Consider the following 19433-nt stretch of genomic DNA (forward strand, 5'->3'; position numbering starts at 1 on the left):
ATTATGAAATATACTACTTTGGCATCCAGGGCTTTCTTGATACTGATCCTTCGTTGAATTCTTGCTTCTCCACGTTCAATTTGAGCCATAATTTTCTCAATGTCCTGTAATTCATTGCAACGTTCCCAAAATACAGCTGAAAAACAGAGTTATTACTTTACAATTCTATCATCTTAAGTAAATGAATCCAAGGAACTGTAGAATGAAGAATTAGCAGGAAAGGATACAGTGAACTTACACTGTTTATAATTAAGATTCAAATTCATCTGTATATATACGTTCAATTATTAAATACTCCTAAGGTGTAATAAATGAGGGGTATTAAATACCTCCTTCCATTTAAAAGACCTCAACAAGGAGGTTTTAGGTTAGTGATTTTCCTTTCATGAAATATTATGAAGTTTTTCATTATCCATCCCAGATGACTAGAATTTCAAAAGATACTACAGATACTGATTTAAGCTATGCTTTTATTCAAACATTATATAGAAGGCACCAAACACATAAAGTGAAACAGAAGAGAGGGTGGTCATATAAACTTAGAGAACATAGTTTCCTAGCAAGCAAAAATAAAAATGAAACTATTATCAACAGGTCAATCAAACTTCCTATAAAGCAGCAATTTCTACTGAAACTGTTACTTCGCTTTTGGAACCACTCACTATTCTTACAGTATTTCCAGTGACACACAGCTTGTTTTTTAAACTTACTTGGAATAGCCTCTTCTTTTAAAAAAAAAAAAAGGAAAACCAAGTCACCCAAATTTTATAAATGAGCTAAATGATCTGGCTGCATTAATATGTCACATCTTATGACTTCAGTGAGAGGCCCTCTAATGACATATTCTACATTCTCAAATGTTTTCATTTTTAGAGTCTATCAAGAAAGGAATGTCAGTACTCTGATTTTTATAAGCACCTGTATTCATTTATTCATTCTCTCACTTATTCATTCAACACAATTTAAACGCCTACTATGTATAAGATACCACGAACAGCCAACTGTAAACATTTCGTCTTTTATTGCAACCAACTACATAAATTCATTCAAATCTCCCCATGCTCTGACTTGGCCCCAATTAAGCTGCCCTGAGCTAGTCATGCTACCTGGCTTGCTGTCAATTTGAGGGAACATCTGACATGGTATTTTTTTTTTAAATAAGCTCTTTTTTAAAATATTTATTTATTCATTTGGCTGCGCCAGGTCTTAGTTGCAGCACGTGGGATCCAGTTCCCTGACCAGGGATCGAACCCAGGCCCCCTGCATTGTGAGCACGGAGCCTTAGCCACTGGACCACCAGGGAAGTCCCGACATGATATCTTTTTAAATCATTTTTTTCTTGCAATTTCATACACACTGATGCTATCCCCCTTCCTAACTTTTGAAGAAAATTCTACTTCAGAAAATCTCTCTGCACATATCCTTTTATACTCCTTTCATTCAACTCTTGCTGCTAAAATTTCTCTCTCTCCTCTATTTTTCCCCTCTTTAAGTCCCCAAATGTCCTAAACTTATGTGATAAATTTTAAGGGTAGTAGTAATGTTATACTGTTATCAAAGTAAAGGACGTTCATAGACTTGATGTTATACTACACGAAATAAAAACTCAAATATAATCCATCTCTCAAGTCCCTGGCAATCACCAGAAGACCCTTTCAGATTTCCAAAAGAAAAAAAAAGTATCTGTTCTCTAATTAAACATGGATTTATTCAAGCATTAGCACCATAAATAAATGAAAAATTGTGCCTAATCTATATTAATCTTTGGTATATTTAGTAGTATTTCAATGTTTCCTCCCTACTATTTTTCATGGCAAAAATGCAGAATTTCAGTTGTTAGGCTAAATAGGCTTTGAGAGGCTAGCTGAGAAACCTAAACCTACTTTGTAACATTGTTTCAAAAACATTTTTGTTGTTTCAAAAACCTACTTTGTAACATTGTTTCAAAACATTTTTCCCAAAACATGGGGGAAAAAATGCCCTAGATTCTATACAGCTGATATTCAGACTAAATTTGAGAGCTCAACCTAATTGGATTTTAGAAACTTCCTATGTTCTTCTACATAAAGAAAATTTACTAGACATATTTACCTATTTTAATAAGATTTCTTTTCAGAAGCCTGAGGTTGGATGCACTGTGACATGGAAATCAGTATTAACTCCATATGCTTCAGCACCTAATCTACTTCTGGTCAAGACCAAAGACACAGCTAAGTAAGAGAAGGAGCTGATTCTAGGACCAATCAACAGATGTATTCAAGCAGTCTTTTCAGATCTACTCCAGCTTGCCTGGAGTTAACGGAATCCACACATAACTTGCCTGGAGCAAACTAGAACCCTGAGAGTGTTTGAGGATCTAATTATAGGAATTCTCTACTTCAAGGACAACCTAGAAAGACAATAATTCCATCCACTGAAACTGAAGCCTTAGACTTGACTTGCCCAGAAGATGATCAAATTCCAGAGGTGGGAAAGTAGGCATTTTGCCAATGCTCATCCAATAGCTGCCCTTGTTTTATCAGTGCTATACTTGGCTCTATTAGCTAACTAGTAGGGACAACAGCAATTTGTTTTGATAAATCTTATAATCTTTTCATAGAAATACAATTATATTTTATACTTTCACTTACAGTTTATTCATAAAAGTCTAAAGGTCTCTGAACAAAGGTAAAATTAAACTGACACTAAAGAAATGCATAAGGTTACAATTAAACACCATTTTTGTAGTTGTATACAAACCTGAATACTCCATGACCTCCTCAGGAGATTTGCCCTCCACCTCTCGAGCTATATTATCAATGTCATCTCTTCCATACTTCTCATTAGCTTTAATAAACTGATTAAAATCTCGCTTAGTCCAGTTTGTGAATCCCTGTGAACAAAAAATTAAGCATCATCAATCGAGGTTAAATCAACAAATCCAAATATTGTTCTATTTAGTTCTATACAATGATACATTAAAAACAGTTCAAAAGGCTTAAAATTTTCCTCCTTATAAAATCCCAGGTTTTTTATGTTGGAATCAAAAGTTGAGTTAGTGTTATTAATAACTGCTTTTCTATCATGAAGAGAATATACTTCCCTCCAAGTACTAAAAACTGATTTATAGTTCCAAGATATTGTGTAGTTTTTAACTCCGTATTTTATAGATGCCTACTACATTAAAATACAAATGCATTAAAATTAAAATACTAATGTAAATGCTGAAGTCCTGGATATTCCAGTACTTCATTTTTTTCACACTTATTCCCATGTGAATTAAGAAAAAATGTGGATGCATTAAATCAAAAAACTACATGAAGGAAAAAAAAAGACTGAAGAAAAATTTTTGTAGGTTTTTACATCATTCCAAACTACTGTGAACAAATAATTTCTGTTCAAAATTATATTCATAAATAGGATTCGATAAACAGAATGTTATTAGGCTTGCTCAATGTCTTTCCTAAAAGATAGAACAGTTCGACCAATCAGTGTTTTAAGTCTCTTTGGTATTTATTAGCATATCTCTGAAGTCACAAGATCAAATTTTTGTCTTCCACTCCTCATGTCCCAACCCACATAAATGTGATACCCTTGACAGAGCAAAACTCTATCCCTAGGCTTCAGTTGATAAAGATTTTAGATTATTCCACATTTTGTTCCTTTGTACTCCCATGATTTTTTAAAAGATTAATTATTTAGGGCAGTAGAGAAAGGTGATTGAAGATGACTTCAAGTACTAGGAGGGGCAAAAAATTGATTTTGTTTCTAATTATAAACTAAAGCAATTTCTCAGTTGAGACTGTATATTCACAATATATTGTACATTCACAATATACTGCAAGCCAAGTAACATTCTAAGACCGTAACTTTATTTTTGTGTTCAGGAAATAAATTTTGAAAAAAAATCATGAATATTTAAATGTTTTATTTTATTCTGTGGTAAGTCCTAATATTCAACCAGTTGCAATTACATTTTCAAACTAAACTTTATGACTTCCAGGCATTTGGCTCAAAAATTATGAATGTAATTTGTAAAACTTCATTCAATAAAATTACATGTTATAACAAAGAAAATACCTATATAATAAATAAGATATAAATATAAAAGCTATCTTTCAATAATTAATGTGGGAAATTCCCTAGCACTGTGCTTTGCATATTGTTCAAAAGAATTTGTTGAATAAATAAATCTTGCTGGCTACTTTCTATACTAAGGTGGTATCATACAGTACACATGTTTGTTTATTATTTTCCAAGGATCTTTTGCACTGTAATTCTTTTTATCTTCTACAGATTATTTTGGAAGTATGACACTTGTAAAACTCATTAAAGCAACAATGACCAGAAAGCATTAATATGTTGTTCAAATCGAAATGTTCCCTACTTATTAACTATTAGCTTTTAACTATACAATGAGCACCTTTTATAGTTTCAGAAATTTCTCATCATTGTATTAAAGTTCTTTTCAAGAAAGAATATAAGGCATTTTGAGAATTATGAAATCATTCCATAAATAAAAGATTAGTAGAGTATAATTTCAGAGGACAGTTCACAATCAATAAAATAAATTTAAATTTTCAAGAATATGTAGTAATTACTGTCTATCAGGATTCATATGTGGATTAACTGACTTTATTATAATTGATAAAATGCATGTCTGATTTCTTATAATTGACACCTATATTTTGCATTTATATATTTTTTAGTATTTCTAAAAGAGTGTATTCTATAAAAGGGATAAAAAAAATAGGGATATTTGGTCTAAATGTATGTTTATAAAATAGTCCTGAGTTGTGTTGGTGTGTCCAATCAGGGTACCAGGCCCATACAATAAAAAGTAAGTGTAATTTATATCTTTTTTTCCATTGGTTGACTAGAAGTATTTCAATCACTTAAAATATGTTACTTGTGTGAGAAGTTTTTCCTTTTCTTCAGTCTCTTCTGGTGTAAGAGGTTCAGCTCCATCAATCTTTTTTTGCTCCTCTCTTTGAGCCACAGCTGGATTTGGGATATCAGGATTCCTTGGGACCTAAGAATCAAGAGGTGTGTTATGAATAAACTGTTGAGAAAAATTAATTAAGGGTATACATACTTATATCAATATTTAGAGTTATTTCAGCAGTAAACAAAATAAAGTCATACCAGAATGACACATGATCCTCTCCACATTTCTACTACCATATTACCAAAGTAAAACTGTTCTTAAATGTGCCACGTGGTATTTTACAGTTAAAAACCAGTTACAGCTAAATGCCACATTATATTCTAGATTTAATTACACTGTGGAACAAAAAAATCCTTATGATATTGTAATACATGGTAATAATATCATTATCCCCAACACCAACATTATACAATAAAATCTCAAGCCCAGAAACAAAAAGTTGGGTAGTACAAAAAGAGTCCATATTCACCTGGCAATACAGACCAGGGTATAGAAGTGGCAATGCACCTGAAGATTGTATCCAATGCTCTAATCAGTTCAACGTGCTAAAAGAAAGGAGTACTTTTATTGCCTTCCAGGATATGGAAAGAGACAGCATCTTCACATAAAATGCAAAGACTGAAAGAGTGACAGGATAATGAAGAAGCAAAAAAAAAAAAAAAGAGACTATATATAAGAGGGAAGGGGTAAGCAAAGCACACAAACAGCTGCAATGGGACCTGCAGTCAAGGGGAAAAAACTACAGTAGCAGTAAGCAACAGAAGGTATAGTGTATACTCTACAGCTCTGCATAGTATACAGAGCTGCAATACACTGACAACTGAGAAGAAGAGAGCTCAAGTTCAAAAGACTGAGGACAGAAGCTCAGCTCTACAAGGAAGCAAGCAGTCAGCCAGTCATCTGTATCTCAAAACTGTAGCCCCAGGGGCCTCAGTGTGTCACCATGAACTTAGACAACCCATACAGCTCAGCAGTATAAAGCAGCATTCATTGTATGGAGTGATAAACTAAGTCACTCAGCGCAAAGCCTCACATCATTTTTATGTGCATCTGCAGTGACAGTGCAGCACATTGATTTACGAGGGCAGGTATATAACATGTATAGTACATTTTATAGCATCCATCAAACATGGCAAGAACAGGGTTGGCAGTAAGCCTTCCACTGTTTGGAAGGCACACCTATCATAAATGACTCATCCTCTAGAGGTATCAAATAGTCACGGTTTTACTAAAACATGATTATAATACATACTAGAGTACATTTCTCTAATTATTATACATATTTCATAGAGTTTGAACCATAGCACTGTAATTTAAAAATAAGTATTTTTAAAACTATTGTATCCAATAGTTGTTTAAATATAAAACCTACTAACTGGGCATTAAAAAGACATACTGAAAAACAGATTCATTTGTACATAATCATCAGTACAAGACAATCAAATTAATAAGTATTGACTAAATGTCTATTTTGTCCATAGCACTATGATAGGTGTTCACTGGAATATAAAAAATAGTGGACATGGTCCTTGCCCACAAGGAGCTCACAACCTAGTTGTGGAATTCTGAGCTATACTCTAAGAACTATAAGAATTTGGGGAGATGGAGAAGAGAGAAAGAATATTCTAGGCTGGAGCAGTAAAGCAAAATCGGTGAAGCAAAAACAGGAAGGAGCATATAAGGTTTATGTTGAGACGGGATAAGAAACAAGGCCAGGTGGAAACAGAATTAGAGGGCCTTCTGAAACTACACAGTAGGCAACAGCAAGCCATTGGAGATCTTTCAACAAAGGAGTACTGTTTTCACCTGCAAGCCTTGTGCTGGATGGATTGAAGTGGGGAAGCGACTAGAGGCAAGAGAACCAGCTAAACTGTTGTAATCTAGAAATGAGGTATGATCACCTGGCCTAGGATGGTAGCAAATGGAAATGGAAAAGAAGGTGTAAATTAAAAATGAAATGTAAAAAAAAAAATAAAAAATGAAATGTAGTCCAGTGATACGCATGATTTAAAATAACTTTTTTCAATAGCTAAATTCCACTTTTAAATCACAGGCACACCAGCAATTCCATTCCTAACATATCTATACAAAGACTTTTAGGAGAATGTTTATAGCAGCTTTACTCACAAGAGCCAAAACCCAGAAAACAGTCCAGATGTCCATCAACAAGAGACTGGATAAGCAAACTGTGGTATATCCTTACAATGGAATAGTACTCGGCAATAAAAAGGAATGCACCATTGATAATGGGACAACATGGATGAATCTCAAAAACACTATGCTAAGTGAAAGAAGCCTTACACATAATATATGATTCCATTTATGTGAAACTCTAGAACAAAAAAACTAATCTATAGATGAAAATAATATCAGAACAGTGGTTGTGTCTGGGGAATGAATATGAGGATTGACTGGGAAGGGGCACTTTCTATATCTTTATAGGGGCTTCAGTTATGTAGGCGTATGCATTTGTCAAAATTCATCAAATGACACACAAGATTTATATATTTCAATGTATATAACTTTTATCTTAAAAAGAATCAAATAAATATTGAACTCTGGCTAATGATATGCATGTTGAAGTGTTTCCGGCTGAAATATACTTATGTCTGCAACTTTGAAATGAATAAAGAAATAAGAAGGATATCCATTTGATAGAAAGCTGGAGAAATGGACAAATAGGTGATAAAGCAAATACAGTAAAATGTAAATTGGAAAATATATGTGATGTGTATATGGGTGTTCACTGTATAATTATTTTGGCATTTTTCTGTTTGGAAATTTTTCATAATAAAATGTTGAAAAAAATTACAGACATAGCTTTAAAAGTTTAACAGACCCCTTCAGTCGCTGGTGAAATTACTTTGGCCTCAAATTTTAACTTTCATTGAGGAAAACGTCTTTAATCTTAAGATATTTCTCTACCAAAATGCTTCAAACTTTCCATATCTCACAAACCATACTTTAACAGAATATTTCATAAACATCTAATTTTATGACAGAAAATGGATAATATACCCACACAAAATAAACTTTTTATTCCTATGTAGATATCTTCAATACTAAAAATTTTCCACCTGAACTTTAATAAAGGCAAAATCAGAATATTATATCATACCATTAGATTTTAGGATCTACTGCCCATATTTTTAATACAGCAAAACTTTAGAATGACTTCATCAATGTTACATTTACAATTTTAGTTCTAAAAATTACTCAAATAAACAGCTGCTAAAAGTTTTAGAATTAGAAATGACTCAAAATTCCTAAATTCCTGTATCTCTTCCTACAAATAATCTCCTTCTTAATATTTATTATTTTTAAAAGGTATTCATTTTTTACCTCATGAGGTTTTATCGGCATTTAGCTTCCTAAAGTGATTTCAAAGTGCTGTAAAAGAATTAAGTAGACGAATTATAGGCCAATAGTACTAAACAGATACCTAGGTGGTATCTCAAGTACTCATACTGTATATATTACTGATGACCCCCAGTAACACTTAATATACAAGAAGTTATCTTTCAAGGAAACAGCTCAATTATTATTTGGATTTCTAGTCAGATAGTAAGGAATTTGTGATTAAGAGCTATGTTCCGTGGAAAAGTGAAAAACTTTTTGGGGGGGTCTTGTTTCTTAGGAGCTTCAGCAAGCATTTCATAGAAATATGGAATACTGAATTAAATGTGACAACACACAAAATAAAAGTAGTAACCTGAAATCAGCTCACAATGACACATTACGGAAACTCACAAAGATTATAGAACTTCCTGCACTTGTCAAATGTTTATACCCCCCCCAAAGAGTCTTTATTGAAGATATATATTAGAATGTTCTACAGCTTTCTTCAGCTTCTAATATGGCAAAACTCTTTCACTCCAGGTCTTAGACTCAATGGGACTTTTGGATACTCCGGAGTTTTAAAATTCTGCAATTGAAATTTCAATTCAGTCACCTTCTTCCAATGGAAGGGTTTTAGTGAGCAAGTGATTAAAAGCATTAAGTAACTCCTTTAAGTCACAAGAGCAATGAAGCTTCTGAATACGTCTAACCTGCAACAAGGTCAGAGCTTAGACAGCAGGGAAAATTGGCACATAATGCACAGCTATCTACCAAGTGGTTAGGGCAAAACAAACAACTACTTCTCTCAGCCTCAAATAAGACAGAACTCTTTAATTCCAGATCTTATTATCAGGAATACTGCCGTGACCTTGTTGTGCTGAGTATTGAGGGGAAAAAACAAAACAGAAAATAAAAATGCAAATAAGCAGGCCCTGAAGACAAATGCTGTTTACCAACTGCTTCAAGCCTACTGAGCCCTTCACTAACCACACTCCAAGTCACTACAGAATGTGACAGTGGGGACTCAAAATGGACCAAATGGAACCATACACCACAATGCCCCCAGCTTCAGACAAAACCTCTCTCCCCTGAGCTAACAATCATTTAAGCAGAAAGAGGGAAAGGAGTCCCTTTTTGAGAACCTAACTACGTAGAGAATATCAGGAAACTCCACTACAGCAGTCCTGTTCATCTGAGAACAAACTATTGTTCCATTCATATTGTGGCTTGGGTTAGTTTTCTGGAGGTTTAGTAGGGGGAAAATAATCAATGCTAGGAATCCTTGAGAAGATATGCCCAACACTTATCAATATCATATCGTCCTTTATAGGAAGCTTTTGCAGGTGATTAACATGCCATGCTCATCTGTCTATACAGTCGGCCCTCCGTATCCGCGGGTTCTGCATCTGTGGATTCAAGCAACCTCAGATCAAAAATATTTGAGGAAAAAATTGCAAAGTTCCAAAAAGCAAAACTTGAATCTGCTGCATGCTGGCAACTATTTACATAGCATTCACATTGTATTTAAACCTATTTACATAGCATTCACATTGTATTTATACCTATTTACATACCAATCACATTGTATTAGGTATTATAAGTAATATAGAGATGATGTAAAATATATGGGCGAATCTGCATAGGTTACATGCAAATACTACGCCATTTTATATAAGAGACTTGAGCATTCACGGATCGTGGTATCTTTGTGGGCTTCTGGAACCAATGTCCCGCAGATACCGAGGGACAACTGTACTCAAACATGAGACCCACCCAATTAAAGCACCCACCTTAGCTCAGGTCTGTAGCCCCTGGTAAAGAATGGAAGAGACAAGGTTCAGAAAGAACCAACATCCAGAATGTATTCTTCTTTGTCTTGTAAATCCCCAGCTAAGTATGCATACAGAGGATCAAGGCAAGTCTTAAGACAATACAAAGGCAATCCAGGATGGGGCTGAGGAGAGCCTGGGGCTAGGAGTGGAGTGGTAGGGGGTCGATTCCCCTTCCACCCCCACTGCCACCATCACACTCCCAGCCACCACCATCTTTTCATCTTCACACTGCAGCAGCCTCCTGGCTGGTTTCCCTGGAGAAACTCACCATTCTCTGTGTTGCAGCCAGAGTGATTTTTAAAAATGTAAGTCTGATCATATTCTACCCCTTATAAGTGGTTTGACCTTGAGCAAATTACTCAGGGCAAATTACTCAACCTCTGTATGCCTCAGTTTCCCCACCTGTAAAATGGGTATGTAGTTCCAGGGCTCTTCTGAGAATACTGAGCTAATCATTTTGAACAACTAAGAAGAGTAAGCTACACAAGTAAGGACTAAATAACTATCTGCTGTTATTATTCCACCACCCACCTACCCCTCTGCCTTAAAAACATCTCAAAGGCTTTCTTTGCTCTAAAGTTCAACCTAATTAATATGACCTATAATTAATGTTCAGTGCTCCACATGGTCCAACTCAACCAACTCACCAGTTTCATCTCAAGTCATTCTCCTTCTCACCACTCCCTAGCAACACTGGCCTTCTTTCAGTTTCTGAAGGGGCAATCCTCCTTCCTACCACAACACCTTTATACCTGTGGCTCCCCCACCTGAACGCTTCTGTCCCACACTTCACTTGGCTAATTCCTGTGCATCTCTCTGATCTCAACTTAAATGGTGGTCCTTAGGGACCACCTCCCTGATCTCCCACTCCACGCTAGGTACCCACGTTATGATCCCTCATAGCACCCTTTGTAAGTACTGAAAACAAATAACGTCACTACGCTGTGCTTTCAGCTTAATGTCTGTCTCCTCCATTAGAACGTAAGTACTGTGCACTGAGGAACCCCCTCTGTCTTATTCGTCACTTTATCCTCAGACCTTGACATAGGACCTGGCATAGGGGGGCACTCGATAAATATGTATTAAATGAAAAACAGTCCTCCTTTCACTCACACTCCCTCTCCAGTCACTTCTCTCCGGGAGGTGAGGAACAGAGAACAGTAAGGCGCCATAGCATGGGTGCCGTGCCATCTTCCCTCTGCTCGCTCATCCCTTTCCTATCTGCTCACACCTTCCTCCTTCCTATCACCCTTCGCAGCTGTCCCTTCATTCCTCCCTCTTCTAAGGTTTCCTCTCTCCTCCATCTCCTTCCAGCTGGCCACCACCCAACTGTCATGTAAGACCCTGACCCTTAACCACAAACTGCCTGTAATGAAAGGCACTATTTACATTAAAACCAGAGCTGTGGCGAGAATGTGGTGGGCACTGTATTATCACAGGGAACAGAATTTCAGTATCTCCAAAGAAGGAGCATAAACAGTTATATTAGCAGAGGTGATTTTTTTATTGCTGCTACTTGACTACCACTTGGCTCACCTCCCAAACAACATGTCAAACCACTGTAAACACAGTCCTTATTTAGGGCTGCAGAAAGAAGCAGAGTTATGTCACATGCAGAAATAGCCCAGAATGTCTGAGTGGAAAGAGCATAGCATTTGAATGCTCAGAACCTGTGTTTGAGACCAGCACCCTTGGCAACTCTGTTAGCTACCTGACCTTGAACAAGTCATTTAACCTCACTGAACTTGTTTCCTCACCTATTATATAGAGGTGATAATAACACCTATCTCACAGGGTTTCTAAGAAATCAAATGAAGTATGTGGTAAAGCATTTATTCAATTATAAGATGCTCTACACAGATATTTGGTTGATTACTGAGGTCTAACATTTCAACTTAATTCTCCTTTTAAGTCTCACTAATAATAGTCAATAAAAGTTAACAGAAAATAATGATCTAAACCTAAAAGGTTTAATAATTCTTAGTGGGATCATGTATATATTTGTTTACCTCGTGAAATCTTATTCACTACTTTATTAATTTTACTATTTTTATTTTACATTGTAAACCTATAACTTGCCTGTTTCTTCTAACATCGCTGTTTTCACTTTCTTTGAAACTGGTTTTATGCCTGATCCGATGTTCAACCATGATTACTGTACTCTTCTACAACTTCCTAAGAAGGATTTTATCCAGTCCTGTTGGTTAAATACATTCAAATTTAATCATATTTCCCTAACCAGATTATAACTAACCACTTCATTTATATATTTTTATACTTATATTCACCCTAACTTTCTTGTTCCTATTTTTATATATTTCCACTTATATTCACCTTAAGTTTCTTGTCCCTATTTATAGATATCTAAACTTTGGTACATAAATAGCAAGCAAAACTTTTTTGCTCCATTTCAAATGACAGTGCTCCCACTTTGGACAAATAGTAGAAACACTCTAGAGATTCACTCAGTTCAAAATATTTTTTTAACATCTTTATTAGAGCATAACTGCTTTACAATGGTGTGTCAGTTTCTGCTTTATAACAAAGTGAATCAGTTGTACATATACGTATATCCCCATATCTCCTCCCTCAGTTCCAAAATATTAACTAACTAAATATCTTATATATATATATGGAGCTTTTCTAGGCATATTACAGTTACTAATCAAAATAACTGGTCACAGTTCCACTTGTGATAAAGGTTCACAATATGAATTTTAAAACACAGCTTCCAATTCATAAAACAGAAATCTTCATAAAATTATAACAGTGTTAATACTTTTATAATTTTGTTCATACTATTGATTATTATTTGGTCATCCCTTTCCACTCACTAGGAAGCCAATTTCAACATACAGAAATAACCTCATATGCTTAATCTCTCAATGTGATAGCTGTAAGTATGACAAACATTATATTTCACTCACTATAAACGGGTTCTTATCTACCTATATAAGTAAGAAATTTGAATTCCAAAAGATCATTTTTAAGTTCCATAATTCATTATCGTGTTTATCATTATTTTAACACCTAAGTGAACACAATCTACTAACCACCAACAGGGCTTCTATCAATCTATGAGTAATAAACACAAAAATACTATTTCTTGGTCATTTTGAGGAAAATAATCAAAAATTTCCTATCATCTATCATACATTCACTTCTATTTAAACACATACCTATTGTTTATTCTACATATTCTTTGAGCACTTGAACACGAGCATTATTTAAATGTTATTACTATTTTGAAATATTGGATAATTCTCCACTAATCTCATTTAGTGATGATCTTACTGGTGATTGGGTAGCTTGATGCTTTGCTTCTAGTTAAACCTCCACTTTGGTTTTAAAAACACCACTATTTTGACTTACTCTTAAGTTCTCTCACATTAAAATGGAACACTTTCTAGTCTAGCTTAATACATTATATTAGCTTAAAAGATTGTATTATGCTAATCCAAAAAACTGAAAAATTACCTTATAGCCTATGGTCTTTCTATAATAAAGAATTTCCTTTTCGAGGAGCTCAAATAAGCGTGGTGGGAAAAACTGAAAATCCTGAACATTTGGCTGTTTTGGAGGTCGTGGAGCCTGCGGGGGAGAAAATGCATTACATATATATTTGTTTTCAGTACATGAAGTGAACATACTTATCTTTTATTATTTCTTTTATATATAGAAAAATAAATACAATGGAATCCATTTATATGGCTGGAGCATATCAAGTACTTTTCTGTATTGTTATATTTTAGGGACTAAGATTTAGCACTAATATAAGTAAATCTGAATCAGAGACCACGTTACAAGAGAATTCTACTGTAGGACATAAAACCTGGCCTCATACTGCTTTACCTTTGGAATCTTTGGCTCACTAACACGTAAAGCCTCTCTGAAGTAGGCATCCACCGCATAGTTGGCTTTGCGTTCTCGTTTGGGAGGTTCAATCCATTCCACCATTCCAAGCTATACACGAAAACAAGAAAGAGGAGTTTAATAATTCCAATTTGGTTTATAAATATCAAGCACATCAAGGTTGTAGAAGTGTGAGAAAACCAAAGCCATTAGGAAGAATCAAAACTTGCTTTGTAAAACTCTAATTGGAAAAGATACATGCACCCCAAAAGAATCTGAAAAAAAAATAACTAAATCACTTTGCTGTACACTTGAAACTAACACGATATTGTAAATCAACTATACTTCAATTTAAAAAAAAAAAAAACTCGCTTTATAAGTCACAGTTATACATCCCAAGTTCCAAAACCTCATACTGTATACCAAGTTTAGGTGCAAGTGCAAGGATGGTTTTCTTTTTTTTTTAAGTAAGTTTGAAACTTAGCTCTTCCTTAGTAATTGAGAAGAATTTGCATAATCTGGTTAATATTTTATGTCAAAATAAATAAATAGCGTCTAATATAGGCGGAAGACTAATATTGATTCTGGTAACTGTGTTAAGTGTATGAATTAGAAAATAGCTGAAAGGCATAAATAATGAATATCAACATGACAGCCATATATCCCTTCAAATCAAGATAAATTTTAAAATAAGACCTCTTGGTAAGGTAGCTGTGGGAAAAGCCAGTGGAATCAGAAAGACCTGAATTTGAAACCAGGTTCTGCCACTTTACCAACTGTATAACTTTGAAGAAATTATTTTCTCCATCTGTAAAATGGGAATAATAATAAAACCTACTCTGAGGATTAAATGTGACCATATACGTGAAAGCATTAGGTAAACTGCCAAGAGTTAAATGTAAGTTATTATTAAATATCCAAAGTGGGGTGAACAATGATTTGGTAGCCTTACAAAACTTTACCCCAATATCAGCTAAAAAATGCAATTTAAAAGTCAATATACAAAAGTGACAATATAAAGTTCTGGAGTCTGTAGGTATGCTTTTCTAGTTCAGATATTTTTCTTGATTTCACAGTGCCTAGCCTAGTACTTCTACACAAAAGAGGCCATTAATCTATTGGGTTGGCTAAAAGTTTTGTTTGGTTTTTTCTGTAAGATGGCTCTAGTAGCACTTAGTTGTCTTTAACTTCATTTGAAACAATTCTGTTAGATTGTATGTGACAGCTGTCATATCAGCATGCATTTTAAAAAAAGACTTAATCAAAATTGGTGAATTTTTGTGTAGCCATTTTAACATTGAAGATGGAAGAAAAAAAAGCAACATTTCCAGCATATTATGCGTTATTTTTCAAGAAAGGTAAAAATGCAACTGAAACGCAAAAAAAAGATTTGTGCAGTGTATGGAGAAGGTGCTGTGACTGATCGAACGTGTTCACAAGTGGTTTGCGAAGTTTCGTGCTGGAGATTTCTCACTGGACGATGCTCCACAGTCAGGTAGACCAGTTGAAGTTGATAGCGATCAAACCAAGTTATTGAGAACAATCAACGTGATACCACGCGGGAGGTAGCCGACATACTCAAAATATCCAAATCAAGCACTGAAAATCATCTGCACCAGCTTGGTTATGTGAATCGCTTTGATGTTTGGGTTCCACATAAGTTAAGCGAAAAAAACCTTCTTGACCATATTTCCACATGCAAGTCTCTACTTAAACATAATGAAAATGTTCCATTTTTGAAATAAATTGTGACGGGTGATGAAAAATGGGTACTGTACAGTTATGTGGAACAGAAGAGATCGTGGGGCAAGTGAAATGAACCACCACCAACCACACCAAAGGTCAGTCTTCATCCAAAGAAGGTGATGTTGTGTATATGGTGGGATTGGAAGGGAGTCCTCTGTTATGAGCTCCTTCTGGAAATCCAAACGATTAATTCCAACAAGTACTGCTCCCAATTAGACCAACTGAAAGCAGCACTTGATGATTAGTCAACGGAAAATGCATAATCTTCCATCAGGGTAACACAAGACTGCATGTTTCTTTGAGGACCAGACAAAAACTGTTACAGCTTGGCTGGGAAGTTCTGATTCATCTGCCATATTCACCAGACATTGCACCTTCAGATTTCCAATTATTTTGGTCTTTACAAAATTCTCTTAATGGAAAAAATTTCAATTCCCTGGAAGACTGTAAAAGGAACCTTGAACAGTTCTCTGCTCAAAAAGATAAAAAGTTTTGGGAAGATGGAATTATGAAGTTGCCTGAAAAATGCCAGAAGGTAGTGAAACAACAGGGTGAATACGTTGTTCAATGAAGTTCTTGGTGAAAATGAAAAATGTGTCTTTTATTTTTACTTAAAAACCGAAGGCACTTTTTGGCCAATCCAATACAATTAATGGTCCCACTCTATTTGACCTCATCTACAGGCTGAGTCCTAACCTTCTTATCACATTTTAAGAGTGGATGATAAACTAAGATGACTAGAATGGTTAGAAATCATAAACTCTGTGTCTAGAGAAGTAAAGACTAAAGACAAAATGGTGGCATCCACATATGGAAAAGTCTATCAGATAGAAGAAAACAGTTCTTTGTTGATCCATAAGATTAAAACCAACATGGAAAGTCACAAGAAAGTAGATTGCTACTCAATATAATTTAACAAATATGTCTTAAGTGCCTACTTGCAAGTGTCAAGGATACAAAAATGAATAAAACAATCTCTTCCACCAAGGAGCTTATAAGCCAAATAAGAAGTATTTTGAGGGACTTCCCTGGTGGCACAGTGGATAAGACTCTGTGCTCCCAATGCCAGGGGCCCAGGTTCGATCCCTGGTCAGGGAACTAGATCCCACATGCATGCTGCAACTAAGAGTTTGCAAGCCACAACTAAGAGTTTTTTGCCTGCTACAACTAAGAAACCCACCTCCCTCAACTAAGGAACCCACGTGCCACAACTAAGGTGCCCACCTGCCTCATCTAAGGAGCCTGTCTGCCACAACTAAGACCCGGTGCAACCAAATAAATATTTTTAAAAAACAGAAGTATTCTGAGAACCACAGAATATAACACAGTGAAATGAAATATCCTGAGAAGAGTAAGAATCCCAACATGACCGAGTTCAACCAGAGGCTGGATGGGGGGAAGAAAAAAAAAATAGAGGCTAGATAACTGTCCTAGATGCTATAGATGGGATTTCTTAATCACAAACAAGGTTAGACTAAATGTCTCTTTTACCTCTAAAAGTTCACGAGATGGATAATGTGAGTTATGTAAGATGATGAGTTTTGTTTTGTTTTCCCCCTCAGATGGGTTAATGTGAGATGACAGTAATAGAAAAGATATTTTTTAATAACCAATATTTATTTGTCTCAATTGGGATGAAAAATCAATAATAGCTTAACTTTCTGAAAGTAATGTATTTGGCCATTTAACCTATACTTGTTTGAAGGTTTAGATATTCAAATTTGAAATAAGTATTAAAGGCCAATTCCTGAACTTTCAAAAACAGAATAAATCATGCTGAATTAGTTTGTTTTAGATAAGACTACATTAATACAAACTTATTCAGGTTAATTTATTCAGAATCAATGTCAGTCATTATGACTTAATTCACCAGGTATGGTTATAAACTAATGCAACTGGTTCGACAAATCTTATATGAAAATCTACCTCACTGTGCAATTTCCATATGTATGAACAACATTCTTGCAGGTTTTCAATTCTCTTCAAAGGATAGTATGAACCTATTTTATGAACCTATCTAGAAAATATGGAAAGACATAATAAAATATAATTTCAACTCAGAATATTCAGAAAAAAATCTGATTTAGTCAATTATAAAAGTCATCATAATTGTTATCATTAAAATTTCTTTATATCTGTACATCATTATTTTGCTAGAATTAGAAACACAGGAAAACTTGTTATATTAGAAATGGACAAATATTTTACTAAGCCTAATTTTCCTCTAAGAATGTAGGTAGGAAGCACCACTGATATTTAGACTTTTCACTGTTACTTTATAAAACACTCATAATAACAATAAGCTCACGGGAATAATTGTAAAATTAATAAAATTCGTATCACATAATGAGATCTAAAAAGCATATTAGGAAGGCAGTTTCCACTCTGTGTATGCAGGCTATCACCTCCATCTCCTCAGAGTAAGCCATAGTAGTCTGAATTAAGGTTATAGATAGAATAACCACATAGATTTCGGTCAAGATACTAAAAACTAACCAGAAATAATGATAGCAACAAAGCATTATCAACATACTAGTTGCAAAGCAAATTAAAATGGCTCACCTCTGATTTTTCAGTAAAATCAATACCTAAGAATAAGCTTTTTTATTTTAAAAAATTCATTCTGTCAGTTAAAAAATATAACAGCTTTATAGAACAATTTGAGTGACAAAATAAAAATGATAGAATTGTATTATAACTCAAAAAATAACTATCCTTGAGTCCATGTTGATATAAATAAATGAGTACATAAATAAATGGGGAGAAGGGACAGCTCTTCCTTACAGAAAAATCCCAATTAATAAATGTAGATGGAATGAAGGAAATACAAAATGACCGTTAAGTAAACACCACCATAACTATTGCAGGCAAGCTCCACCAAGAGATGCTAAAACCAGTGGGCAAAAATGTGAGGAGTATCTCCCCCCACCAAGATACTTATCAATTACAAAGGGAAAAATGGGAACTCTACAGTGGAAAAACCCAGCAGACATCACCTCAACAAAGTGATTAAGGTTACTGTCCCCAGTAACATGACATAGTGACGTCATATGTTCCCTGGTATGATGTACTGAGAAAGACGTAACATCCCTTCCAACACACTCTTGCTAAAAATGCATAATGTCAGTCAAATCATGAAAAAAATGTCGAACAACCCCAAAGTGAGATTCAAACTACAAGACAACTGAACAATACTCTTCAAGAGGGTCAAGGTCATGAAAAACAAAGAAAGACTGAGAACTATCACAGATTAGAAGAGACCAAGGAGACACAGCAACAAAATGCAATGTGGGTCAAGAGAATGAGAAGACAAGCCACAGACTGGGAGAAAGTGTTTGCAAAAGACATATCTGTTAAGAGACTATTATCCAAAATATACAAAGAACTCTTAAAACTCAACAATAAGAAAACAACCATTCTGATTTTTAAATGGGCAAAAGATCTGAAGAGACACTTCCCCAATGAAATATACAGATGGCAAATAAGCAAATGAAAAGATGCTCCCCATCATGTCATCAGTGAAATGCAAACTAAAACAAAGACATACTACTACACACCTACTAAAATGGCAAAAATCCAGAACACTGACAACACCAAATGCTGGTGAGAATGTGGCGCAACAGGAACTCTCATTCACTGCCCACGAGAATGTAGAATAGTATGGCCACTTTGGAAGACAGGTTGGCAGTTTCTTACAAAATTAAACATACTCTTACCATACAATCCAACAATCGTGC

At 34.8% G+C, this 19433-nt stretch overlaps 1 protein-coding gene across 5 annotated transcripts in view; it reads right to left on the bottom strand.

The window, feature by feature from the left end:
• The window catches only part of SMARCA1 (SWI/SNF related, matrix associated, actin dependent regulator of chromatin, subfamily a, member 1), a 68545-nt gene that overhangs the window by 14607 nt on the left and 34505 nt on the right, over positions 1–19433 (bottom strand). For all 5 annotated transcript variants that reach the window (XM_036840540.1, XM_036840539.1, XM_036840542.1 and 2 more), the window contains 5 exons: positions 13951–14061; positions 13576–13689; positions 4889–5011; positions 2740–2872; positions 18–136 (listed from right to left, as the gene is read on the bottom strand). In XM_036840540.1, the coding sequence (XP_036696435.1) occupies positions 18–136; positions 2740–2872; positions 4889–5011; positions 13576–13689; positions 13951–14061 (600 nt within the window). The remainder of the gene's footprint in view (positions 1–17; positions 137–2739; positions 2873–4888; positions 5012–13575; positions 13690–13950; positions 14062–19433) is intronic.

Source organism: Balaenoptera musculus, chromosome X (genome assembly GCF_009873245.2).
Source record: "Balaenoptera musculus isolate JJ_BM4_2016_0621 chromosome X, mBalMus1.pri.v3, whole genome shotgun sequence".
NCBI lineage: Eukaryota > Metazoa > Chordata > Mammalia > Artiodactyla > Balaenopteridae > Balaenoptera > Balaenoptera musculus.